The sequence below is a fragment of the Mytilinidion resinicola genome (genome assembly GCF_010093595.1).
Source record: "Mytilinidion resinicola strain CBS 304.34 unplaced genomic scaffold BDZ99scaffold_19, whole genome shotgun sequence".
Classification (NCBI taxonomy): Eukaryota; Fungi; Ascomycota; class Dothideomycetes; order Mytilinidiales; family Mytilinidiaceae; genus Mytilinidion; species Mytilinidion resinicola.
Genome location: NW_022985455.1, coordinates 619053 through 645661, shown reverse-complemented (window position 1 = coordinate 645661; position 26609 = coordinate 619053). Strand labels below are relative to the sequence as shown.

Below are 26609 nucleotides of genomic sequence, written 5' to 3'. Positions count from 1 at the left end.
GCAAGGACCAAGGACCAATGTGAAAGAGTTGGAAAGAATTATTGATGGGAAAGGTTGGAGGGATACGGTCTTAAGTGCAAAAGCAAAGACTAAAAGGAAAGAGTGAACGAGATCGAATGAAACAATCGCGAAAAAGGGAGTAATACTCTTCAAATAAGCAGTATTTGGAAATGGGGGCCGTCAACGGTATCATCTAGAACAGTTCATGTTCTGGCAAAAAAGTCAATCTACCTCGATACCATTCCGAATTGGAAAGATGACTACTTACCAGGACCTAGGACTTACCTTCAGCTTTATTTCCACCGGGATTAACTTGCTACATCTTCGCAGAACCAGCAGCTTATTATCCGGCAATCCTCGCCCCAACCATGGACAAACTCGTCCGGGCATGATGCCCGCGAGTATCTTGCCGCCCAAGATATCGAGTATGGCGGAAGACGCTTTCCCGAAGCAGCCCATGGAGACCAAGGATCTCTGCTGTACCCCTAGTATGCCAATCACCCTGTTCGATCGACCTTCTTAGTCCTTTTGTCGATCTCGATGCCCGTAGGACGAAACTCGGCCACTGGCTAGCAGCTTACGCTGGACGAAGCGTAGACTCTATGGACCTCGATAGATCTATGTCCCGGAAATGCGTTGTGCTGAGGTTTCAGAGTCAAGAAAATCGCCATGGATGCTTCGTAGCTGAAAAGGTCGAACATTGTCTCGGAGACAGCTTCACGAAGGTCATGCACTTCGATGTCGGGAGTCTCGAGGATTGGTGCTCGGCTGGAGGCATTACTGCTCCTCATTCAAAGTCTTGGTTTGACAATGTTGCCCAGAATTCCCTCGTCGTGGAGTCGCCGCAAGCTGTCCCTTGTCCTCGAGACCCGGAGGTGCGGCGGAAATGGGAAATCGCCTGAACACTATTGGCTGTCAGTAAAGTTTCCTCAGAACACTCCTGCACGTCTCTTTCCGTGATTTTGGATGAAGATGATGATATGGGTGTCCGGTGCGTCAAGTGTGGATGCAAATTTACTCCTCCAGTCGCCATATACCCACAAGGAGTAGCATCCCGTCCCGCGGCCTCCTCAGCCTGCCGTCTATGGATCAGAGCGTACCTGCATGTTCCCCTCCTGATCACTGGCGGAGAAATAGAGGTTCTCCCATGAGGCTACAGGCGAGTATGTTGGTGTCTCGGCTTGGTGTTGAATCGCCGCCGCACGTCCCTCCCTGTGTCGACGGGCAGAGGTGAAGCCGCTTGTAGGGCTCTCATCAGCTTGTCATCCATCTCTCAGTGTATCTCCGTGAATCCTGCTGCTCATGGTGAGGGCAATGATCGAGGTTGTGTTGTGGTTGGAGAGGCGGAGGAGAAAGCTTTGCCGCCTGGTGGGGTTGTCGATGTGGGCAGCGGTGGCCATCTCACCCCTGAGGTGGGAGTTTGGACCTCCGAGACCTTTATCATGGCCGCTGTATCTTCTCACTGGAACTCGTCTTGTCTCAATGAGCGGGTATGGTGAAAGGAGTCGGTGTTGGTAGAGGTTGATGGTGTCCGAGGTCATGTAGGAAGAGCTCGCCGAAGAGTTTCAAACAAACGCGAATGGGACAACACCAAAGGAGAGTCCCCATTCTGTACTTCCAACGCAGCTCCTATTCCAGCAGGTCACTTCCCAGGCAGGTCATATCACATTAGGGGAGCCTGCGGTATCTAGTGCTTTGAGCAAGAATCCGAGCCAAAGTCGGCTAGCCCAACAAATGAGTATCTATGGTTTCGCCCTATCTACTGCAACGCCAGCTCACTCCGAGCTATGCCATACGCTCGCGCTTCTACGGCCACCATAAGCCTCCTGGGCAGCTGTCGAGGAGACCCGCTCTCCTATACGCCGTCCCTGTGAGGCTGCCCTGTGAAGAGCTCCCAAACTCCGCCCACTTTTAAGGTCGACAAATCCAGAGCTTGCCAGCCCTGCTGCTCTACGGTATATGGTCCAATGCAGAAACACAGGCGCAAATCAAGATACTGGGCTGTCTAAGTTAAGTGCAATGCATTCACCGGCTTCGTTGTTGTGCAGTAAGAGTGCATCGATGCCGAGAAACTGGGTGGCAAGGGTATTTTCGATGTTATGAAGGCAATCTCGAAGTCACATACGGGTAGCATTGAGTCATTCTCAAGCATTGCGGCATATCAACCTTGAAGCTCGGTGCCCTTGCATTCCCGAAAGGCTTTCATACGCTCCGCCGAGTGACATCCGGATGTCCATGGACTTCGGATGACTGCGTAGAGGATGCGTTAGAATATCCTAGCTGTGTATCATCGGGGATGTTTCCCACGGTGATCTTGCTAAACGTCTGCGTATTCGACCGCGCCTACTGCTGCATACAGACTCAACCGACGTCTTCAAGGATCGTGCAAAGGCATTGAGAGAAACGGGTCCTTAGAGGAGAACTAAGCTGTTGCTCTGGAATTTTCGGGATGCGCTACCTATCCCGCGATGCTTCCGTTCCTCCTCAAGTGTCTACCAAACGACTCACCACTCTAATATCCCTACGGGGCCATTTCATCAAGCTTGTCCTGCTCCTCCCACTGCCTTAACGGCGGCACGGCGGCATCCACCAGCTTTACCTCCTTCACCCCGACCCCACCATCCCCAACCACCACGCTAAGTCGTCAAGCCTCCAGCATCTTCACTTCACCCACAGCCCGAAACCTGCCCCACATAAGCGCTTATTTTCCAGCCCTCTCACCCTTAGGGATCTGGCACCTAGGCGGGCTATGTTATGGACCAGTGTACAGTTTATTGTATCATTGTACGAGTTATTGTTTGTATTTTTGCCCCGCAAAGCCCCGGGGGGGTTTCATAGTCCCGGGTGACGGGTGGGACTTCTGTGGGTTCGATTCGCGGTGGGAACTTGGGTTCTTTTTGTCATTTTGGCGGTTGGTTGGCGTTCAGAGAGGGGCGGTGGTGGAGAGGGGCTGGCGAGTGTAGAGGTGCGCTTTCCTCATATATCTAAAACTCTATAAGCACGCATTTCCCATACATTCTATTAAGGGTGTTGGTGTTTTTCAGCACGGGTCTTTGGCTGTTCTCGTCGCAGGTCCGCCTCTCGAGGTCGCTCCCAATAGTTTTCGTAGAACTGTTCATCATCGCGACTCATCCGACTTACTCGCGCAACGCGAGGAATAAGAGTCCCCTTACAGATGTTGCTCTCAGATGTGTCTACCATACGCGCTTGTTAATGTGCTGCAAGGCAGTCTATGCTAAAGACATCCTGCCGGGGAGCCTAAAGATGATAATCCTACGTCGCCAGACTCGCCAACCTCCTGATCCAACGCTGAAGGAGGCACTAGAGTAACTAGCTGGAGGCCAGAGGCTTTAGGACCTAGTTTGTCTGCAATATACGTGTGAATTGTAGGACACCTGTGTATATTCATAGTTATATAGAAAACAGGGGAGGCGAACTGCATTAAAAGACATCACGATCGATAGCAGAGACGACCATTGGTTAAGTTTCTTGCAAAGAACGTAGGGCTTAAAAGCGTGATGAGTTTGTACTAAAATGCAGTAATCACAGGGCAATAATCTAGGAAAGGTAGCATCGACTTCCTCACAGTTCGAACGGATGTAAAGGAGCTAACTATAAACCAATTGCAGGCCGCGTCAATGGAAGAGATATACAAAGCTTGATATAATATCGCTATCCTAAAGCCTGATAGCCAAAGTGAACAGCTTCTCTTAGAGAGGATGACGCGTTGTGGGCTTCGCTTTCTCTACGGCCTCACCTGTTTCTGCTCCAACTGTTTAGCGTGCTCACTCGTAAACTAGAGCATTCGCCCTACGTCTAAGATGAGAGGCTTCTTTAGCTTCCTTGATAGCCGGAGCAGTTCTTGGGTCTTGAAATCCCATGGTGGAGTAAAAGCTAAGTCTTGGCATCATGATCGAGGTCCGGAGGACCCCCAGAACCTACTTAGACAACCACCGCCCTTGCGATGTCCGTTAGGCAACACTCAGAACTCATTTTAGAAGCTTCCAGATCCTCTATCACGTGGCCAGGAGAAGGCTTGGCACCTGCTTCGTCTCGCTATAAAGCTTCGCCAGCGCCCACCAGTTTCTTTCCTCTTCACCTCTTCTTCACCTCATCACCTCTTCTCCTCCTCCTCCTCTCCTCCTCCTCCTCCTCTATCCTTACTTTTGACATCTCACCTCACTCCTCACGTCACCCACGATCACTTCACCTCACCTCACCTGGACCGCCTCCTCTTACAACATCTCGACACACAACAACGGGCCTCGCACACGACGTCATCCGGACTCGGCTGTACAGGGAGAAGTGACCTACCCTCGCGTCCATTCGCCCGACTAGGTCCTTGGTTACTTTACACACAGGCTTTGCTACGGCATCGCCATCAGAGGTACAGTCTCCGCAGACTAGGGTAACGAGCGACGGGCTTCTTCGAGGGCTAGGTCACACGGACCATGCTTGATGAACGACAGTAGCTTGCTGGTTCTTGAACTAGTCCTGTGACCTGTCCGATTCGTAGCATTGGGGCCTTGGATCGACACCGTGAGCCAGCTATCGCGCGCGGCTCTCATACCTATGTGGCAGCTGGCTTCTTCTGTGGATGGGAGTACTTTGACACCTCAGCGCGTAGCCGGTGAAGGCTCTTCTGAAGCGCTGTTAAGCACGGGCTGGCATAACTATGGTAGGCGCGTGGCTGGACCGGTGGGGGGACTGGGGAGGGTAATGGGGGAGATCCGGATCCGACTTGCTGGCCATCGACAATCAACACTCCGCTTCGACATCTCGCATCGACCTCGACTCCTCACTTCCTAGACCTGGACGACAACCCAAAACACGATACGTATACCCCCACTAACCAACCTCCCCCCAGCTTCATCCCTTGTGCTCGATGATGGGCCTATCCTAGAGCACACTGTGGTGAGAGATCTTATATAGCCTTAGGGAGGTTTTTCATCCCTGGGGGGTCCTGTCCCTAGGGGTTTTCCTCCCGCACAATGAAAACAATGAACACTACTTCGGTCAGCCTTTGCTTGTGATGCCTTGCGCTGTTTGTGGTGAGGGCTTATGTGAAGTACCTGTTTGAGCTTGACGGCTGGGACATTGCCCAGGATTCTACGTAAGTTGAAGGAAAAGTTATGCGACAAGGCGGGATGTTGGCCTTGGTGTTGACAGTTCATGAGGGGATGTGGTGCTGCGACCGCTGTAGACCATCATCGTACGGAAGAAGTACTAGGATGAGGAGTGCAGAAGGGCGACACAGGCAAAAAGAAGCTATGATCCTAAGAGAAACAACAGTAACAAAAACCCTAGAATAAACAGAAGATAGAAACCACGATTTTCAAGCACCTCGTGATGTTAATTATATACTAGAAAGCAGAAACTATCCACAGTAGTAGAAAAGCCTACCACCATATCTCACCACCTACACCTCCTACCTACTCCTCCCGCCTCTCCACAAACCCCCTCACCCCCATCAAGCCCAGCCAAACTGCCTCTTCCGTTCTAATAGTCCGACTGCCCTGCCCCGGCACTAGATTGACCCACTGATCAAACACCTCCCCAGCCCTCTCCTTTGTCACCCCTCTCTCCGCAAACTCTTTATCATTCGCAATCGCCGCCTCGATCCCTGCAACACCGCCAAAGACCAGTAACAAGTGTTGATAATCCCCCGGCAGCGCGGCGGCCTTGCCGTTGCGTGGTGGTGCCAGCAGCTCCGAGAGCGCCACGCCCCGCTCCGACGTCCCGATACTGATATCGTACCCGCCCTCAAACGGACACTCGGTGAAGACGGCGGAGAGGGAGGCGCACCGCCGTGTCGTGTAGCCCCAGAAGTACCCGGCCTCTTCGCGGGGCGCGGCGGGCGAGGTGGCCTCTGTGCCTAGTGCGGAGGGGTTGGTGTAGAGCTCAGGGAGGGTGGGAAAAGAGGCGGGCGAGGTCGCGGAAGCGAATTTGAGCGTTACGCGGGTGTTTGCGGGGATGTGGTCGGCGATACTGACGGGGGAGGGGAAGCCACAGTCGATCAGCGAGCCGGTACTGCTGGCTGAAGACTTCTTACTGGAATCCACTTTTGCCTTTTTGGCGTTTGGGTGGAGGGAGGAGGAAGTGTTTGGGGGCACGACGACACCTTCGCGATAGCGACACCATTCGTCCGCTTTGAAATGGTGCGGCATGTCGAGGCTGGGTAGCGCGCCCGCGCCGCGGAGGTTCGGGTGTATGGGGAATAGGTACTTGCGGAGGTGCGGTGGGGTCTCGAGATAAGAAAGGATGTGGTAGAGGAACTGGTTTGGGTCTTGCCAAGGCTCGTCGTCAGGTCGGATGGGATGGCCGGGATTGCGAGGCGTTTTAATTATAGATTGGCCGTCGTCGAAAATGATGACTTCGTCGACGCTGAAGACAGCACAGGCGCGGGCAATGGTGCCAGCAAGGGAGATTTTCAGCTCGTAGGTTTGGGCGCTGGGGGAGAATATTAATGACCGTGATGAAAGTCCAATGTTGAGAGAGGGAAAAAAGACGATGAAGTGATTGAGAAACAGATATTCGACACATTTCTGAGGATGAAAAACTAATGATCTATTCCGAATCAAGAAACAAACGAGAACACATAGCTTGATAAAAGAAGTAGATTAGAACCTACTTGCTAATTACACTTCCCGGCAATGCAATACTCAACGTATGCTCTCTCCCCTTCTTCGGCTGAAAAACAGCCGTGGGCTTCGACGTGTCAACTCCACTGGTTGCATCGCCTTGATGAAGGACGACATTGCGCTTCCTCTTCTGCACACTCGTTAGCACCTTTTCAAGCCCCCCTCGCTCTATTAGAATGCCTTACCTTCGTGTTTGTAGCCATCTCAATACCACCCAACGTTGTTGATTCGGACCACGCGCGACTGACGTTGAAATTATAGACTCCTCCAGCGCAGGACTCAGCACGGCGCGCAGAACGAGGCACGAACGCGACTTCGCCTCAACCTCAAATCTCACTCCCGCGCCGCAATCCTCCACTCTTCATGTCTTCTAACAGCCTCTCCACCTCCCCCAACCCAAACCAACCCACCAATCGAAAACCATGACCACAGAAAAAACCCCCCAAGCCCCCGCCTACGTCTCCAACGGCGAGATCGCCGCAAAACCTCTCCGCGCCCGCATCTCCGGAATCGCAGATTCGGCGTTTATATTCGTGATGCTCTATCTCACGACTCTGTTCTCTGTACGTCTTCTCGAAATCTGCTCTCAGCTGCTCGACCTCCTTTATCTCATACTTCCTGCTACGAGCTGCTTTCCCATTGCCTCTGCCTTCTCTCACATCACCCCACCACCCCCCTCAACCACCCACTAATCCCAACAGACCGACACCTACGCCGCCGCGCTCGGCTCCCCCTACCGCCGTTCCACCTCCGCATCTACGCTGCTCCGCCCGTCAGGCGTACGGGACACTCCTTCGCCATACGGGCGCCTGACTGGGACACCGCGCGGAGGCGGAGGAGGAGGGTCAGGAAGCATGGCACGGGTGAACGGGGACGGGAAAAATCTGAGGCTGATGGCGAGCACGGGGTGTGGGGCGTGTGGGTGAGGAATGAGGGGATGAAGGAAGCGTAGGGGTCCAGAAGGGCAGACGACAGGTACTTTCTACGCGCGCCGGACACCATCCGCACAAAATGGCCGGGTCGGGAAGTTGCGGTGCTGCGGCGTGGGCGATGCATGAATGAGAAGTCGATGGAGAGCGTGGCACTAGGAGTGAGCTCCTGAGAACGAGAGACGATGTAAAATCAAGAGTTTGAGTTTGGTTGAATTCTTAGCAAGCGGAGATCAGAGATTCCAATGAACAAGCATATATTCCCCATTAACAACCACATCCCAGTACCACTGCACCCGGCCCGCTGAACCGGAAAATAAATCCACAAGATATCAGACTGCCCAAGAATAATCATACAATCGCCTCAGACCCCGCTGACGCGATGCCGGCGTCGCCACTCCAAGGGCTAGAGACCAGTACCCAACGACAGCTCCACAGACGCGATGCCCGTCGCTAGCTGTGGCGCACCGCCTTAAAAGAACCCCACCAAACTCGCGAATCGACTTAGGTGAAGGCTAATCCTCGTCAAAGATCTGATACACGTTGTCCAGAATCGTAACGATGACTCTAGCCTGTAGCCCCGAGTCCGCAATCTGGCCCCGGTGCTGGCCCATTATCGTCGGTCTGTAATTCGTGAGGTTAGCAAACCATTCTGTGGTTCCGGCAATATTGGGCTGACTTACGCGAAACAAATGCCGAGATTGCTTGTGCTCATCCGATTTGCCTGGGAGTGCTCGTTCACGCGGTTGAGATGCAGAACGAGCGCTCGTAGAGTCGCGTAGTTTGGGTCTGGAAGTGCGTTGATGATGGCGTGCATTGAGTCTCGGCGGACCGTGTCGTCGTCAATCCCTAGAAATGGTCAGTCCTCTCACTCGTAAAGAAATATGTGAGAAGGATATGACTTACGAGCGGCGTCAATGAACTCAGTGTAATGCTCCGCCGTCAACAGCGGGTCAGGTAAATCGCGGAAGAACTGCTTGAGCAGCCCGGCGACGCTGTTAACATCGTGGTGGAAGGTTTCCGGGTTACGGAAGTCCACCTTGGATGCATCTGTGGAGGTCAGCAAGGCTGTTACCAGTACGCGGAGCGGAACAAAACCACAATAATGAGAGAGTGTTATACCATTGTCGAATAGCGCCTTCATTGCTGTGATGTGCGACGAAGTGCCGGGTATGCGGTAAATGCCTTCAAGATCCAGGCCAAAAAGGTCGACACCTTGGATACATTGATATACTACCATAGGCACGGGCGTGCCGTCTCTCCTGAACAGATCGTCCAAGGTGATGCCAAATACAGGCTTCACAGGAGGTAGGTTGCCATAAGACACTGCAGCGTTTTGAGGTGGCTGCTGATATGGTGATGGGGCCGCAGCTGGAGCTGAAGCGTACGGGCTCGAGGAAGATTGGGGATAAGAGGGAGCATAAGAAGGTTGCTGGGCAAGCCCTCGGTCATAGAGCGAAGCTTGGTGTGGTGGGGGTTGCTGGTAGCCAGAATTGTACGGCTGCGACTGGGAGAGTGGTTGAGTAGCCGGCGGTGCTTGATGAATTCCAAGTTGCATTTCAGGAGATTCCGGCGTCTCTGGCTGAGCAACAGAGAATGATGGCGGAGGTTGGTTAGTCTGCATTGACAAAGACTGTCGCGGCTGCGCGGGTTGCGCTGGTGGGATCGGCTGTGCCGTTTGAGTGACGAGAGTCTGGTGTATGAGTTAGAGCTGATGATAGAGGCCTGGAGAATTGGCTTACCGGATGCTTGACATATTTGTAATCCCCTTGCTTCGCCGGAATTTTCCCAGTGTGACTCGTGACAAACTGGTGGAAGTCCTTCTCGTTGTCGATTTTGAAGACTATCTCCCGTAGACTTGGTGGTAGGTTGCCCGCAGTCTCCCCAATGTTGACAGGGCTGACAGCCATGCCGTTGTTCAGCAGCAACTTCTCGTTGAAAGCAACTATGTCATGTTAGCTATAGTCATCCAGAAGATGGGATACAGACTGACCGAACTTCTGAACCTGTAGCGTCAGAGCGGAGTCGCACTCGGTGACCAACTCCTGCACTGCCTTCACAGCCTGCGGCCGAGAAGTAGACACAAGCTCCTGCCTCTGAGCTTGGGCAGCTTGCACCTTTGCCAGATAGTCTGCATCCGCTGCTTGGACCTTTCGCTGCAGATCCTCCTCGTGTTGCGCTGTTGACTTGGGCCCTTTGATGCCAAACTTCCTGCCTGCCCCAGCGTCGCCAGTCTTGACCCGGTCGTAGTCGTTGGCCAATGAATCATACTTGGCCTTGGCCTTCTCCATGATCTTCTCCGCCTCTTGTACTCGCGACTCGGCGGCCAGGCCGGTTTGTTTCCACTGCTTCCTGCCACGCTCCATGGTATTTGACAACTCGGTGAGGTCCTCGTGCATCTGGTGGAGGGAAAGGCCAAATTGGGAGCCATTCTCAGCCATGCGCTCGTTGACCTTCATGACCTCTTCCAGCTGGCGAGCATAGCTGCCATGGCGGGCATCCTGTTTGCGGATCGTCTCGAACGTGGAGCGGCATAGTTTCTTGAGTCCGTTGGCGTGCTCTTCTTCCAGAGCTCCTCGGCGCTTTAAGAAGACTGCGAAGTCTTTGGCGCTTGCGATGCTTTGTTTTAGACGGCTGAGCAGAGTGTTCACTCCAATCTAAGTGAATTAGTTTCCCGCTTCCAGTGAATGCGGAAAGATTCCTTACATCTGAAAACAAGACTTCGTCTACAGCCTTGAGCACACTCGGGTCTGGTTCAGTCTTCTCCGGCGCCAGGACCGGGGGCGCAACGGGGGATGAGGGTGAGACTGCTGTCGCGGGCGGAGCTCCATCCGCGACGTGGCCATTGCCGTTGCCGTTGCTGTTGCCGTGGCCGTTGGTTGCTGGGTTGGCGAAACTGTCTGAACGGAAGCTGTCGGCGCCCATTTCGATGGGTGGGAGGCTCGGCGGGTTTGCGGCCATGGTTGCAGGTGCGGCGGCGGGGAGGACTGCAGCTATGCGGTGGGGAGTGAGACTCGCAGCGGACACGACGCTCGGGGACCTCGCGAGATCGACCAAGTCTGGAATCCAGCAACGGCACGACCGTGACGCCACCAGCCACTGAGGTGTCATCGGCACGTGACTACACTCACCAGCCACGGTGGCGCCGGAATATCAGAAACACCGCAGGCGCGCCAAGCCCAACCTCTCTTCAATATCGTTCCCGCAAGTCGCAGCAGCACCCTCGACCGACGCCCGCCCCGAACCTCCCTCCGAAATCCCTGCTGCGCTGCCGTTCGAACCGTCCCAATTGACACCACCGAGGCCTCTGCGGAAGAAGCTCGTCGGCGACGTTGACCGCTCTCCCGCTGTGAAGCCACGTTTACTCCCCGCCCTCGCTCCCACAATTCCTCTACTCGGGGCCACGGCACGGGTAGCCTGCCACACGTCGAGTAATTCGTTATCCAAGCGGTACTGGGGCGCCCCGAAACCCGAGATCACGCTGCGACCAGCCCCGCGAGCTCGACAGGACGAACCTCTCGAGCGTTTGGGGCTCACGCCGCCATCATGAGCTACAACAAGTATGTGGAATGGGAGAAAGGATAATACAGGAATGATGCTGAGACTGCAAACAGGAAAGATGAGGATGGGGGGCAGATTGTTGCTGGTAGGTTCTTACCTGTTATTCTGGTTGAGCCGCTGGTGCTGACGTTGGGTAGTGGACAAGACGTCGGTCTTCCAAGAAGCGCGAGTCTTCAATGCGAGTCCCATAAGGTACTTCAACCTCCTCACAAGCACCTTCTTATATGCTAATTGCTTCATGCAGTCCACGAAAATGTCGAATCGTATGACCATTCGCTCCCACGACTTCCTACCAGCATCGCTCACCGAATGCAACAGATACTCACAAAGTTGGCGCTGCTGTTATTTACAGGAGAGAACTTTGCTAGGCAAGAGTCGACCACCCTCTTCTTCGGCATCTCGAAGCTTTTCCAGAACCGCGATGCATCTCTGTAAGCTTCTTGTCTCCCATTCACCAGGCTTTCACTGACAATGTGGACTACAGACGACAAATGGTGTACTGTGAGTGCCAAACTACCACTCAATGTGAAACGATCGCTGACTTTCGATAAAGTGGTTATTAAGGAGCTCGCTGCCTCCAGCGACGATGTGATAATGGTCACGAGGTACGATATTGAAGCGAAGAACTTCCTCATACCCGCTCTGCCTCTATTCCGCGTCGCATCACTACATTCGCGCGAAATGTCTTCCTTCTTTTGATTGTCCGACAACGCTTTCGGCGGGATTCATCAAGGAATATGCGTTGACATCATGTTACAGTTCCATCATGAAAGACACAGCCGTTGGATCAGACGTTGTTTTCAGGCCGAACGCTATTCGCGCCCTATGCAGAGTCATCGATGCGTCTACAGTTCAAGGTTTGTATTCTGGCCAATCCTCATAACTAGCTAACGCCAATGCTGATTTCTACAGCAATTGAACGTCTCATCAAAACAGCAATCGTCGACAAGACGCCTTCGGTGTCTTCGGCCGCTCTAGTTTCCTCATACCATCTTCTTCCAGTCGCTCGAGACGTGGTGCGAAGATGGCAGAGCGAGACCCAGGAAGCTGCATCGTCATCGAAGTCTTCGGGTGGCTTCAGCCTGGGTTTCGGAGGGAGCAGTCATACTACCCTTCAAACCTCATCAAATGTATGTATCTCAGATCTGTGGGCCTTATAAGCAAAACCTAACGTAACTAGTACATGACCCAATACCACGCAATTGGCCTCTTGTACCAGATGCGGTCCGGCGACCGCATGTCCTTGGTGAAGATGGTCCAGCAATACTCCGCGGCTGGTGCCGTGAAATCGCCCGCCGCTACCGTCCTATTGGTCCGACTTGCAGCAAAGCTGGCAGAAGACGATTCAAATCTGCGGAAACCTATGATGACCGTTCTGGATGGATACCTGCGACACAAGGCCGAGATGGTCAACTTCGAAGCTGCCAAGGCCATTGTCGACATGAGGGATATTACTGATGCTGAGCTTGTTCAGACCGTCCATGTTCTTCAACTTTTCCTCACGTCTCCACGCGCTGTGACGAAGTTTGCGGCTCTCCGTATCCTGTCTACTCTGGCTTCCTTCAAACCAGAAGCTGTGCGAACATGCAATCCCGACATCGAAAGCCTCATAACGAACAGCAATCGTTCTATCGCAACTTTCGCCATCACAACGCTGCTGAAAACCGGCAACGAATTATCGGTAGACCGTCTCATGAAGCAAATTAGCGGATTTATGTCGGAAATCACCGATGAGTTCAAGGTCACCATCGTTGAGGCGGTTCGGACATTGAGTCTGAAGTTTCCTAGCAAGCAGTCCGGATTCTTGGCCTTCCTCAGTGGCATTCTTCGGGACGAAGGCGGTTACGAGTTCAAGCGGGCTGTCGTCGAAGCCATCTTCGATTTGATCCGATTCGTGCCTGAGGCCAAAGAGGACGCGTTGGCAACGCTGTGCGAGTTCATTGAGGACTGCGAGTTCACCAAGCTGGCTGTCCGGATTTTACATCTCCTAGGACGAGAAGGCCCAAGTACTCCACATCCAACGAAGTATATCCGATACATCTACAACCGTGTGGTTCTAGAGAACGCCATCGTGCGCGCGGCAGCAACTTCGGCCCTCGCAAAGTATGGTGTTGCTCAAAAGGATCCGGAGCTGAAGAAGTCTGTCAAGGTTCTTCTCACGCGCTGTCTTGATGATGTGGACGATGAGGTGCGAGATCGCGCTGCTCTAAACCTACGACTAATGGACGAGGACGATGAAATGGCGGGCCGCTTTATTCGAATGGATTCCATGTACTCTCTCCCAACCCTGGAGCACCAACTGGTTATGTATGTTACTGCCGACGGGCGGGATACATTTGCGCAACCTTTCGATATTTCCAAGATTCCTACCGTCAGCCGAGAGCAAGCCGACGCCGAAGGTCAGTTTCAACACACTATTTACGAGCTACGGACTAACAAAAATGATAGATCGCACAAAGAAGCTCACACATGCCACGCCTACTATCAAAGCACCCACAGTTGCTGGTCCGAAACCGACATCGAAAGCTGGTATCGAGGCAGCATCGGCACTGCAACAGAAGTATACAGAGCAGCTCCAAACAATCCCCGAGCTTGCGTCTTATGGTGGTTTGTTGAAGTCGAGCGCCGTAGCAGAGTCAGTACACAGCGAAAACCTATGCCATGAAATACTGACGCATGTGTAGATTGACCGAGTCGGAGACGGAATACGTTGTAAGCTGCATCAAGCATATCTTCAAAGACCATATTGTGCTGCAATATGAGATCAAGAAGTAAGATCCCCTAGTGTCAATCCCTGAATAGGTGCTAACATACAATAGCACATTGCCAGACACGGTCCTCTTAGACGTACAGATCCTTGCATCGCCCGAGGACGACGGTGATGTTCAGCTAGAAGAGGAATTCGTCATCCCAGCACCGAAGCTGGTAACCAACGAGCCAGGAACTGTATATGTTTCGTTCAAGCGGCTTGAGACTGAGTCACAGTTCATCGCAGCCTCCTTCACCAACACGCTCAGATTCACCAGCAAGGAGATAGATCCGAGCACAGGCGAGCCGGAGGATGGCGATGGGTACGAGGACGAATACCAGGTTGAGGATCTGGAACTCACTGGAGCGGATTACCTGGTGCCAGCGTACGCGGGAAGCTTCGACAACGTGTGGGAGCAGGCTGGCGCTGGCGAAGAGGCAACGGAGACGCTGCAGCTATCCAACGTCAAGAGCATCGCCGGTATGAGTCACCTTCATAAATCCACCTCTGAGCACCTTGCTAACCTGATTACTTGTAGATGCCGTTGAGCAGCTTACAAAAACGCTCTCGCTCCAGGCACTCGAAGGCACCGATGTCGCCCTCTCGCCATCGACGCACACGCTCAAGCTGTACGGTAAGACGATTACAGGTGGCAAGGTTGCGGCGACGGTCCGGATGGCGTTCTCGGCGCGCACGGGAGTGACGATGAAGATGGACGTCAGGGCTGAGGAGGAGGGCGTAGCGGCGCTGGTTGTTGGAAGTGTTGCTTGAGGGTCGGAGGATGCCTTTGATGAAAAGATGCTGTGGATGTGGATGAGGCACGAAGGATGGGATGAGTAGACGGCTGCTCGCTTAGCGGAGGGCATAATGTCTTGTGGTCTGCTGCACTGCACGGCTGGCGGCGAGTGTTTGGTAAATTAGCGCAAATGGAAAAGGGAAGCTGGTGGGTTCTTTTGCTTGCTTGCGACCCCACTCGGCATAGACACGGTGCTTGCACGTGTGGTGTCTTTGCTTGACAGTAATGTGGCAATTGCCCCTCTCGGCGCGGCGACAGCAATACCCGCCTACTCGTGCTGCAGCTAGACCCAAGCGTCTCCTCGGAACGCGAGGTCTCGTGATCTCAGACAAATGGCTACCAATAAAGCGGCTGCATGGAGGCCGTGACTGACAAGATGCTCCTCCGAGGGATCCCCGGCGTCTGTGTTTACAGCATCTGAGCTATCCCTGCATGCAACGGCGTTCAGCGGCATCGAAGAGCCGCTTTGGGTGAAACAAGCCCCAAATGCTGAAGTAAGGCACGCGGTCTGGATCGTCTCGCCGATGAGCGGCCCGCGCTGGAGTGCTGCGACACGCGTGGACGGCGATGCAGACGTCAGACGTGCTGGCCATCCCACTTTACGGCACTTGCGCAGACTGATTCACCACTCAGCGCGCTGCACTGCTCACCGTTCTGGGTGCTGCCGATGTCCGCGACGCTCAGACGCTGGTGATGCCGTCGGAAAGAGCCGCTTGATGAGCTTGGGCATTTGAGGCGTACAGCGGCAAGACCACGCCCCTTCCAGCGGCAGGCCCAGACATGTACAATATCTGCTCCACATCTGCTGATTGCCAGCCCTGACTCCGCTCTCAGCTTCTTCACCACACCTGTGCCCGACGAGCTTCCTCACTAAGCATCCACAACTCCTACTCCACCGCAGATCCTATTCGTACCTTCGCCTCGTATTCGCTGCAGATTCAATCCTGTATCACAATGGCCTCGTCTGAGATTGCGCGGGTTCAGAAGCCTGCACCGCACTTCCAGTGCACAGCCGTTGTCGATGGCACGTTCGAAGGTGGGTGGAACGCTTCTAGAGTTCTCACTCCCGTAGCTAGCTTCAGCACCACGGCCCCTCCTTCGTCCAGCACACCATTCCAACTGCTCCATTCGCTTCATATGCACTTCATACTGTCCCAATAATACCCCTTCGTCTTCGCAATTCGAACAAGAGCATCCAACTTTCATGTGCTAAACTAACCACTATCCCACAGACCTCAGCCTGACCGCCTACACCTCCACCTCCCAATGGCTCGTCCTCGGCTTCGTCCCCATGGCCTGGACCTTTGTGTGCCCCACTGAGATCATTGCGTTCAGCGACCGCGCCGCTGAATTTTCTGCCCGCGGCGCTGCCGTCGCCTTCGCGTCTACCGACTCCGAATACAGCTTACTGGCGTGGGCCAATGCCAGCCGCAAGGACGGCGGCCTGGGCAAGGTCAACATCCCGCTGCTAAGCGACAAGAACCACAAGCTCAGCAAGGCGTACGGCGTGCTGATTGAGGACGAAGGGATTGCGCTCAGAGGGCTGTTCTTGATCGATCCGAAGGGCATTGTGAGGCAGGTATGTTGGGTGCTATTCTTTACAATATAGAGCTGTATTGGACAAGCGTTGGAAATGGGTCAGCCATTGGAATTAGATCAGGAGCTAATATGCATCACAGATCACCATCAACGACCTCCCAGTCGGCCGCTCCGTAGACGAGACACTCCGCCTCATTGACGCCTTCCAGTTCACTGAAAAGTACGGCGAGGTACGTATCGCAACATACCACCAACCGTTCTGCATACCTTTACTGATGTGATTCCAGGTCTGCCCCGCCAACTGGAACCCTGGTGCCGCCACCATCAAAGCCACCCCCGAGGGCAAGAAGGCCTACAACGCGAAGACCTACTCCGACGAGCCTATGAACGGTGTTACCACCAAAACTGTTGTAAATGGCCAATAATCGCACCGCACTAACATAGGACTATAGAAGAAGCCCACTCCTTCTCTCCACCCCGCCTGCGCCGTCACCGTAGCATTAAGAGCAGCATTACTCGAAGTAAGGAGCGGTTGCGCAGGAGAGCAGCGGCTGCTGTTATGACTTTGGCGCTTTTCCTGGTTATGCATCAGAATGGGGGCGAGAAGGGGGTGTTTGAGGAGTGGAGTGAGGATGACAAGGACTCCTGAGTGTGTTGACTCGATGGCTGTATTTTAGCCTCTTGTATTTGTTGTTTTCTCTCTACTCAGCGACCATAGATATCTGTACACTTTCCTGCCACTGTCTGTGGGGCTTCAACGTACTGATAGCAACCAGGGTCAGTGGATACAATTCCAAGCTGCGTACACCCTGTTGCCGCTGTCTGGGGTAGCCTTGCAAGTCTACCAGCTGTCCAAAATGTCGTACTTCTCCTCTATTTGGAATGTTGAAATACTACGAAGCCCCTCATGCAGCGGTAGACGAGTATGCAGATCTCTATAATGAGACACTGCACAGTGCCTTGCTAAAGACATCTGTACGCTTTCCTGCCACTTTCTGTGGGGCTTCAACGTAGTAATAGAAATCGGGGGGCACCGGATACACTTCCAATCTGCGTACGACCTGTCGGCCCCGTCTGAGGTGGCTCGCGAGATTTACTGGTTGTCCAAAATATCGAACTTCTCTCTTATTTGGAATGCTGAAAATACTTTTTAAAGCTCCTCACACAGCGATAAACAAGTGTACGGATTTCAATAACAAGGTATTGTAGACGCCCGGCTTAGCTTTAGATTTTTGCTTTAGCTTAGACTATAGTATAGCAATTTGTATATATAGTGCGGGGAGCGCTACTCGTACACCCCCTTTTCGCTAGACGTACAACCCCCCTTTCTACTACACATACACCCCCTTCCCCCACCCTGTCACTTCATCACCTTCTGATTGGCTCGGAGCAGCGTGGAGCTTCCTCCCGGGCATTGACTCTCTCTACACGTGATGCTATACGCGAGGCTGTACGTGAGCTCGTACGTGAGGCTATACGTGATGCGGCACGGCTATATAGCCTCTCCGTTTTACGGTGCATTTGTCTTTCAGCCTGGACCCTTACAGACTGGCTGTCCCGAAGCGAGGTAGGAAGGGGTGACGTCAATTAACTTGGAAGTGTTGATTGAGTGATTGAGAGAGTCTCTCCTACGGAAGCTATATATCCACGTATCCTCCCTCCTTCCCGCGTGGCTTGTGCGGGGCATGAGCCGTGACACTGGTGGCTTGGCAGATACATGTATATACAACAAGGGAGGCGCCCCTTCATTGGGTTGACCAAGTGCTAATCAGCAAGTGTCAACCCGGAATTATTGGACATCGTCTCTTTCGCAGCTTGCTTTGCGCAGAAGCGGATCTTCTGCAAGTACTATCTACTTAGGTCCCTGAAAGTGACCTCGTCCTCGTCTGCTCCCCAAGTGTGGGAAAGGATAGCATAGGGCGGGAGGCTGTTGCCTACACGTTCGACAAGGCTAAAGTTGCCGCTTTCTTCAATTTGGCAGTAGTTGCATAAGGTAGGGGATTGTCTAGGAGCTTTACTTAAGGAAGGTATGAGGAAGGACTTGAATTAGACATGTACGGTCCAGAACTAATAGACTGCGACTGGGCTAGTCGGTGGATCCGAGGAAGGGATGCCCCGAGGACGATCAAAAAATGATAGCAGGGCAGGATGTAGTGTAAAGAGGCTGAGCTTCAACAAATCAACATGTGGATGAGTAAGCGTGCTTGAAGTGATCCAACGGCAAATGATATACACTTGACGCTGCCACCGCTAGCAGGGACAGCGGCCGATTCACTCCAGCTGTAGAAGTTTTAAAGGATATGTATTCGTTGGGTGTGGATGAAGGAAGGGTTCGTTGGTGGGCAACGAAGCGCAGCTGATGCGATGTCCGAGGATATGCCCTCGTTCTCTGCGCCTGGGTCATCTTTACGCTCGCTGTTGCCTCTCAAGAATAACATGACCTCCACAAGGTCCGTAACCCACCTCAAACACCTTCGTCTCTGACGACCGGCCTCACAACCAGGTCTGTGTATCCATTAGAACCAGTCGAAGGGCTAGAAGACGGCTCAGAAACGTCCGAAGCAAGGGATAGATTCTGCAATAACGGACTCGAGGGGATAGCCTTCTCGGAGCTAGCAGAAGGCGCACGCGAATGGCTCGGGCTTGACAGCTCCACACGTTGCCATGAACCTGGGCTTCGTTCCCGGAAGAGGAAAGAAGAGTTCAGATTGAGGTGTTGAGTGCCGGGTTCCGTCGACTTCTTTCCTTCAACAAATTTGTGCTCTTTGTGCTGCGTCAGATCTACATCACCTGACTCCTTGACTAGGCTTGTAGAAGCTGAGCCATCAGCGGATGGTGCTGCACGGCAGGTAGATTGCTCAGACGAGGCGGAAGTAGCGGAGTGGGCTAGCGTCCGAATCAGCTTGCGCAGCCGTTGCTGCGGCATTCCTGGGGATGGCGGAAGGCGAATTGCAATATATCTCTTGACCTCCTTTTTAGTTTTATCGACATCTTCTCCCCGTTTCGGGTCTTCTATGCGAGTTTTGCGGGCGGGATTCGGTTCGCTTTACAGCGAACTGAGATCTTTCGGTTTCGGCATCTCCATGGATGATTTGGGAATCCAAGGGATAGGAGGGAGGGGTGTAGTGTCGGGCGCAATCTTGACCCCTAACCGTTTGACAAAGAACTTCTCAAGCTCAGGGCATGCGGGACCGATCTGTCCGACTTGGGGCCCTACATCTAGAATCCGGTTTGTCCAAAGACATGAGGACACTGCGTACCATAGACCGCCTGTGAAAACAAGCTGATGCTTATTGAATTTGCACCTGTGACTGTTAGATTCGTGCGAAATAATCAGATTGATACGCGTACCTGATAGAAGCCCACTCCGCATCCGATTGGATTGTGGCGTCTAAGTATCGATATATATCCCGTACTTGATCGGTTGCTAACTCAAGAGAAGAGGTGCCGCTCCATTTACGCAATGCTTCCAGCTCGTCAAGCACTTCTTCAATTCCACAGTCTTGAATGCCCAGAAACGCGGAGAAGAAGTTTTCGAGATGGGTATGGCCTCTGTACCATTTCTCAAGAGTATTTCGAATTCCAAACCATTCCTCATCGGGGCCTCGCCAAACACAATCTTCGGATGTAACCCAGGAAGCGGTCCTTGGCGTGAGCTCGTTAGTATTATTATCGTAGATAACTTCATTTTGTGCAAAATAGTCCCTTTGTATTTGGTCAGCTCAAGCTTCACAGGCCGTGGTTTGTTCCCCGGAATCTTACCTCAGTTCATTCTGATCCTGCTCATTTAGCTTTTGGGACATTTGCGCGACGCAACCGTAGATATTGATGAGCTGGCCTATGCTGAATAGGAGCTCTGAATTCCGCATCTTCTCAAGAATGAGTTTATAGAATGACATGTCGGCCGTAGTCCCCACTCCAAAATCTTCGAGAAACTCCCAATCTTGGTAGTCTGTGGAATCTAAGGCTACCGGCAGCTTGAGAAACAATTCCGAAATAATACCCTCGACGCCCAGCTCTCTCGTTTTCGTCTTTAGATCATTTGTTGGTAGATACGTATGTCGGAGTTGGCATGTGGTATTAGACTCACACATGACACTGAGGTCTCCTAGCTTGGAGCGTATCCAAGAGTTATTCGAGATCACAGATTCGTACTCGGCTTTCCAATTTGCCTGTAAGAGCCCTACGACATTCTCCGGTCCTCGGCTAGCCATAGCGACAAAAATTGGTGAGAGCTCGGAGGTCGCTTCATTTTCAAACAGCGGAGGGAAGTTCCGGGCTCCTGTAGCCATTGTGAGCCACTCCCTCCAAGACAGACCATGGCAACGTATGTCCGAAGGTACGAATCGGACAAGGGTTTTCGATAGGAATGCGACTCGACCATCCTTTGCAGATGAAGGTCCGGAAATTGCAGAACTGGGGTCCAAAGATGGTATTGTGGTGATGGTCTTCGGGGAACCTGTCTTTAACAGCTGCTGGGCGCAATCATGATCTGATGGGAAATAGAAGCGATCTGACGTTTTCCGCAGGTACCCACCTTCGGTAGGTACAAGCAGCCAAGTCTTGAGTGACTCTGGGCTGGTGTCGAAATGGAACAGGTACCTGAATTGTGCCATCAAATCTTCTTCTTCTGTATTCGAAAAGACTTTGCCTCCAAAGAGAAACCCTGTTCGGCCTATCTCTTCGTGAAATTTTCGGATCGCGTCAAGTACCAATTTCTTTGGGCAGTCCTTCACGCCTAATGCCCTGAATAAAGCCGCTCGTTTCGGCACGGATGCTGCTTGTGCTTCAACGAAACATAGCGATGAAAAGTGGGGAATTGGAACCCCGCTGGTGCTAGGGAAATAAACTTCGCCGTCATTTCTCAACGAATTCCCTGTCGGTTGCGTCGTCGATGAATCTGTTGGTGGCTTAGTCCATCGGGTGAAGCCGAATATACTTCGTACTGGAATGATATCCATTGACTGTAATCTCTGCAGTGTTGCTTCATGTGGCGGTTTAAAGAGTTGGAGCAACATGTTCGCGCAAGATATATGCCAAGCATCATCGGCCGCAAGCGATTTCATCTTGGAATGAGTGTTTTTCAGGTCAGCCTCCAATCTGTTCAATACCGACCGCCGAGATATATTTCTCACTCCAAGGTCCTTGAAAATCGACGCAGCCTTGACTGAATCATATTCTAAGGCGACAAGGTACAGCTCGTCAGGCAGGTCGTCGAGGATAGGAGTGCCCTGGTGAAGGTAATGGAATGGAATGGTATTAACTTCGTAGGGACGCCTGAAAATCCTTCCGTGTTGTGTCTGCAATATGGGCTTGTCCTTCAACAATCCTATAATCTTGCGGTAAAGATCATCCCAGGGGTGTCCGAAGCACTGGTCCGGCAGAGACTTCAACCACGAATATCGTAATGGATGATCTTTCGTCGCGAACTCCGTGATGGCACCTGCAAAGGCATGTGCAATCTCGTCAAGTAGCGTGTTGTTCCAATTGCGATCTGGGCTAACATCGAGGCTGGTTGCGTTACTGAAGTCCGATAGAATGCGTATCTGGACATCACAGATTAGCAAGGTTTGCACACCTCTCACCCTTTGTGCAACTTACTTGTACTTGGGGCAATCTCTGCAACGGGAGCCAGGAGCTGGAGCCGGAAAGGTTTGGCTGTATAGCAGCGGTGTTGATCGGAAACGCAAGTTGGATAACTTTCGGTTGATCTCCGCATGCATGTTGGATCGTGTATTTGAAAACATAATGCTCGCTCGTTTCGGTCGCGAAAGCGGAGAACTTGGAATTTTCAAAGAGATTTATCGCCTTTGATAGAGTGACGATCTCTCCGGCGAGAGTCTTAGATTTCTTGGTCACAACGCTCTCAAGTCGCCCATCGGACTTGTCACAGATGGTGAGCTTGCCAAGATCATGAAGTACGAGCTCTTCACTAGTCTCAGCCATTTTGGCTGGGTATAGCGCGAACACCCGTTGGTGTGATGGGTCTCGAGAAAGGCTTCTAGCGGAATGTGGCTAGTAATGTGATATCGTAGCTTTCGAACCTTAGATGGATCGGAATGAAGGGAGTATCAATACCAATTTCGATGCGATAGATACTGACGAACATTAGTAGATGGAAGGATTTGATGCAACATATTTAGCCGTCCATCTCCCTTTCCCTGCTGCCACCATTGCTGTGCCACAGGAGTACATGACCAGGGGAGTGTTTCGCAAGAACCAATCTAAGCACATCAGCAGACTATCAATAGCAAGTGGTGTCGCAGGCTTCGCCGGTAAGCGCCTACGCTAGGTCAACCCAGGAAGCCCGAACAGTTAGCGTGCTCGAGCTACCACATGGGTGTTAGCGGCCAAAACGCCGTCTAATTGTTTAAGGTAGTACTACTATTAAGCTTTTTCTACTATTGAAATATATAAAACTACTTTATTTAAATTTATAAGTTTAGCTATAGTATTTATAAATTACTATTAGCTTTATATTAGGTATAGTATAAAGGCTTCTATAAAGCTATTACTGTTACAAGTAGCCTCCAAGGCAAAATCCCACAAGCAAGGCTGCCTTGGTAACGCCGGTTACAGGCAGGCCCCGCCAGTCCAGCATAGACCAGGTCAGTCCGGATCAGCCAACATCCGAGAGTGCCGGGCGGTCGCAGGATAAGGGCGTCTCCCCGCCCCCGTAAGGAGGGCAAGCGGTTCGTTCTTTCTCAACAGTAGAACTCCTACCGACTGTTATACTAGCCGGCTCTCTCCTATCGGCCCGCGACTGTAGCTATGCACAGTGGCTGTGCGCCGATAGCGGTTCTGATGGCAAGGGAGCGCCTGATTAGCGCCAACGTGACCAAAATCGCCGAGCCGCACTGTCTCCAGTCACCAGCAGCAGCTTGTCCAAAAATCTTAGGGGGCACTCGCCGGAATGTAACAACGCTCTGATTTGACTTCGGGGACCCCATCTTAGGCAACGCCCGTGTTCGGTAGCGAAGAACGTGGTGATTCTGAGTCGCAATGGCAGACGGTTTCGCGGCTGGCTACCCAAAGACAGTGGTACAACGCAGTAAAATCTCGAAGTGAATGCTAGAATACCTGTCTAATACTTGTGTCAGGCCTTGGGCGGCCTTTTCCTTTGTTTTGCAAGCGACATTCACCTGTAGTCACGAGACGTCACGTGGTTACGTGACGATCAGGAGGGCGCACTAGCAGCTAGCGCCAAACGCGCCAGGAACCTACTTCGAGCGGCTGCGCCCTTGACCTTCTTTCTCTCTTTGTATCACAACTTCTATAGCATAGCAATGCAACCTTTTCTAATTGCTGTTTGCCTATCGAGTCCTCACAACTTGGCTCTCAAGGAATTTCTACTAAATTTTGATTCTGTAACCGGAGAAGAAGAATGCTATCTTTTGTGATGGGGCACATGAAATTTGAGGAAGGTATTATAGTGGAAAGCCTCGAGCATACGTGCAATTTGTCATACATATGTTCCATAGGCTGTGGGCTGTTATAAGATCAGCAAATTGCATCCTTGGGAATTAGTGAGGGCAGAGCTACATACAAGGATTCTACAGATGCAAGGCTGATTGCGAACGATGCCTTTCGGAATGGTTTTCATATTACCCTGGAGTTGCAGAGCAGCGGTATATTTTCGCAGACAATAGGCTCGGACGCACTCCTTCTATTGATATAGAAAGCAACATGTAGAGAGAAGAATTCGAGATGAACTTCGTGTATGCAACCGGGATGCTGAAAAGCTAGTCTGATTCAGAATAGCGTCAGCCCGGCCCTAGCTTCGCCACATCCACATTGTTGCCCCGTCTCCCACTTCATCGCTACTCGCACTCTGACACTTAACAACCCTTACAGACTTTAAATCACCCCGAGTTTTTCTCTCCTACTACAGAGAGAACTTCAGCGACTCGGAATGGACTTCGCCGCTGAGCCACCTCAGGCAAGGCTGACGGCTCTCACACCCCGCTTGTCACCGTCCAAAGCCAATCCAAAGGTCCTGTGGGCCCGAGATAAGTATCATGATAGCCGAGAGCGAAAGGGAGAGTTACTGCAAGTTCTTAAAAAGAGATTGCGTCTAGAGCAGCCCGAAGACTTGCCCGAAGACTTGCCCGAAGACAGGGAGCTGGAGCGCAAGAAACTGCGAGGTAAGGAGCTCATCACTGCGGGCCTCGCGACAGTCGCCACTATCCAAGCAGCTCATGGCGTGCGCTCGTCCATGGTGGCATCAGAAAATCGGCCTAAGCGCAAGAGACTCACGCGTGAGAGTTCATTGCATCTCAATTGGCCCGATAATTCGCTGATCAACAACGACAGGTTCAGGGGACGAAAAAAAAGCACCGAACCTCGGCGAGTATTCCGCATGGATACGATTACTGGAGGATCAACGACACTATCGCTACCGTGATGTGGACAGTCAGATCGAGTACCAGTGGCCTGGGCTAGCCGTATCACGTCCCGAACCCCAATCTCTGTCCATGCCGACTGTTACGGGTCATGCTGCACTTGAACGCGAGCAACCTCGAACCGCAAAGACCAGGCCAGAAGAGAATATTTCAAATCCATCCGAAAGTATAGTGGAACAGTTGAATAGGAGTCGTGCGAGAGCAGCCAAGGAGCCCAACATCTTCGGGCCGGCTATAATCCTCGATGAAGGCCTACGTCCAATACGTCAAAGGGTCAAAAGGCACAAAGCATTTGAATTGGATGATTTTCTTGCGGCTAGCGACGAAGATGAAGACGCGGATTTTATTGCTGGTGGCGATGAAGGCATTTCCGGCCCAAAGCGGAAGAAGCTCAGCTTAAGCGAATACAAGAGGAGGAAGAAGGAAATTGAGCAGGAGGTTCAATCATCAGCAACTCCTCCTACTACATTACCGATAGCCCGACAAGGTGATTCTCCCCACGCCACTTGCTCGGCGTTGTTTGTACGGTATACCATCTCTGAAGACATGACCGCTGGAGACTACTGTGCCAAGCATCGACTGCTTGCCATTGAGGATCGGGATGCAGGCCAGAAACTCCATACAATCGAGCGATACCGAAAGTCATCCATATGGCCCATACGATAGCAGTCCATACTTTGGTACTCCATTTACCTCTCAGAAGCATGAGGACTCGTACGGTGTCACTCCACGGCCCAGCCAGCCACCATCCTCGGAGCCTCCTTTTCAAAATCTTTCGGGACTAAGCGAGAGGCGAAGCTACGGGTTCCTCTAGCCGAGCCCACCCCCACCGGGCCGCGATGTCACAGCTGCAACCGCGCTGAAACACCGGAATGGCGGCGCGGACCAGATGGACCGAGAACGTTTGCAAGTCCTGTGGCCTACGTGAGTTGATATTTGTCACTTCAGAAATGATTCACTAACACTTAGGCAGACTACGCTAAGCTAACTTGCAAGAGGGTGGCACAGCCGCACGCGGCCACTTTCTAACGCTCTCTAGTTCCACATACCACCACCTATTCAAGCCCGACGCCCCCGACCAAGAGGTCATCCGGGCCGAGACGGAGCGCTTCGTGCAGTACACCTCAAAGGAAGAGTACATAACGATGCCGCTCCAGCAAGCTTGTCAGAGAAATATTGACATGAAATTGCAGAGGAACATCATCAGCCTGCAGCAGACGATCATGGGCGATGGTAACCTTCACATACCCAGGCCAAATGCTACTATGACCTAACCATGCATAGCCTAGTTCCCACACATCTCCAAGCCGAGACATGTCACAAGCCAGATAGTATCACTTGCGAGAATCGGGGAGGGCAGCGGATGGTGGGAATTCCATGCATGGGTGGTTGAATCGCTTATGGTTGCTTCGGACTGGATTTATACGTTCCCAAATTAGCAGAGTAATGGTATGTATCCTATTAACGTAGTCGGCAAGCTAGTGGGCCATGCAAGCTAGTGGGCCACCCAATTATTGGTGCGATTTAGACCTTTTAGCACCCTAGCAATCTTAACAATCACAGAATATTCCAGGTTATGACTTAGGATAATGATATCCGTGGTTATTTTAATGTCATCTGTTAATTTTTTAGATCTCTTGATAGCCCTGTTTAGCCGCAGTAAAATGTTGCCTAGTTTTGGCCCCTAAAATCAAGTAATACCTACAATATAATAGGATTACGCTGCTATACTGCTCCAAACATTCTCTTAGCTATTAAAATGAGCTAGATAGTATATGCAATCTTAAAGCTATACTTTATATCTTGTAGTTGTTGAGATTGCTGGGGTGCTAAAAGGTCTAAATCGCACCAAAAATTGGGTGGCCCACTAGCTTGCATGGCCCACTAGCTTGCCGACTACGTTATGGTGAAACTGCTAGTTTATATAATGTTAGATATGGGACTCAATAACGTATTCCACAAGCGAGCCGTCCACCCAAGCGAGCCGTCCAC

At 52.1% G+C, this 26609-nt stretch overlaps 7 protein-coding genes across 7 annotated transcripts; 3 read left to right on the top strand and 4 right to left on the bottom strand.

The window, feature by feature from the left end:
• Window positions 1-5099: 5099 nt before the first annotated feature.
• Window positions 5100-6855, bottom strand: BDZ99DRAFT_424602 (DUF171-domain-containing protein). The gene is made up of 3 exons (XM_033717064.1): window positions 6827-6855; window positions 6632-6771; window positions 5100-6450 (listed from the first exon to the last, which is right to left on the bottom strand). Exons 1-3 carry the CDS (start codon window positions 6842-6844, stop codon window positions 5433-5435), a joined length of 1176 nt encoding a protein of 391 aa, XP_033572226.1. The 5' UTR covers window positions 6845-6855; the 3' UTR covers window positions 5100-5432.
• Window positions 6856-8085: 1230 nt separating this feature from the next.
• On the bottom strand, window positions 8086-10495 carry BDZ99DRAFT_396692 (Rho GTPase-like protein activator; the record flags this gene model as incomplete). Its single annotated transcript, XM_033716005.1, has 7 exons — window positions 8086-8194; window positions 8254-8419; window positions 8477-8620; window positions 8693-9263; window positions 9313-9515; window positions 9564-10227; window positions 10277-10495. The coding sequence occupies 7 exons, from the start codon at window positions 10493-10495 to the stop codon at window positions 8086-8088; spliced, it is 2076 nt and encodes a 691-aa protein (XP_033572225.1).
• A 296-nt stretch (window positions 10496-10791) lies between these two features.
• BDZ99DRAFT_424594 (Coatomer, gamma subunit) lies at window positions 10792-14780 on the top strand. The gene is made up of 14 exons (XM_033717063.1): window positions 10792-11130; window positions 11185-11216; window positions 11269-11323; window positions 11376-11394; window positions 11450-11562; window positions 11616-11632; window positions 11685-11736; window positions 11891-11988; window positions 12044-12261; window positions 12312-13530; window positions 13580-13766; window positions 13816-13902; window positions 13951-14360; window positions 14419-14780. Exons 1-14 carry the CDS (start codon window positions 11117-11119, stop codon window positions 14649-14651), a joined length of 2754 nt encoding a protein of 917 aa, XP_033572224.1. The 5' UTR covers window positions 10792-11116; the 3' UTR covers window positions 14652-14780.
• A 669-nt stretch (window positions 14781-15449) lies between these two features.
• BDZ99DRAFT_466895 (thioredoxin-like protein) lies at window positions 15450-16940 on the top strand. The gene is made up of 4 exons (XM_033720887.1): window positions 15450-15712; window positions 15909-16255; window positions 16356-16445; window positions 16503-16940. The coding sequence occupies exons 1-4, from the start codon at window positions 15631-15633 to the stop codon at window positions 16638-16640; spliced, it is 657 nt and encodes a 218-aa protein (XP_033572223.1). The 5' UTR covers window positions 15450-15630; the 3' UTR covers window positions 16641-16940.
• A 1382-nt stretch (window positions 16941-18322) lies between these two features.
• Window positions 18323-19523, bottom strand: BDZ99DRAFT_116344 (uncharacterized protein). The gene has a single exon (XM_033712476.1). It carries the CDS (start codon window positions 19139-19141, stop codon window positions 18680-18682), a length of 462 nt encoding a protein of 153 aa, XP_033572222.1. The 5' UTR covers window positions 19142-19523; the 3' UTR covers window positions 18323-18679.
• Window positions 19262-22303, bottom strand: BDZ99DRAFT_502108 (uncharacterized protein; the record flags this gene model as incomplete). The annotated part of the gene is made up of 4 exons (XM_033723867.1): window positions 21817-22303; window positions 19978-21761; window positions 19567-19920; window positions 19262-19520 (listed from the first exon to the last, which is right to left on the bottom strand). Exons 1-4 carry the CDS (start codon window positions 22159-22161, stop codon window positions 19262-19264), a joined length of 2742 nt encoding a protein of 913 aa, XP_033572221.1. The 5' UTR covers window positions 22162-22303.
• A 1739-nt stretch (window positions 22304-24042) lies between these two features.
• On the top strand, window positions 24043-25415 carry BDZ99DRAFT_116256 (uncharacterized protein). Its single transcript, XM_033712475.1, has 2 exons — window positions 24043-24359; window positions 24529-25415. Exons 1-2 carry the CDS (start codon window positions 24128-24130, stop codon window positions 25281-25283), a joined length of 987 nt encoding a protein of 328 aa, XP_033572220.1. The 5' UTR covers window positions 24043-24127; the 3' UTR covers window positions 25284-25415.
• The last annotated feature ends 1194 nt before the right edge of the window (window positions 25416-26609 follow it).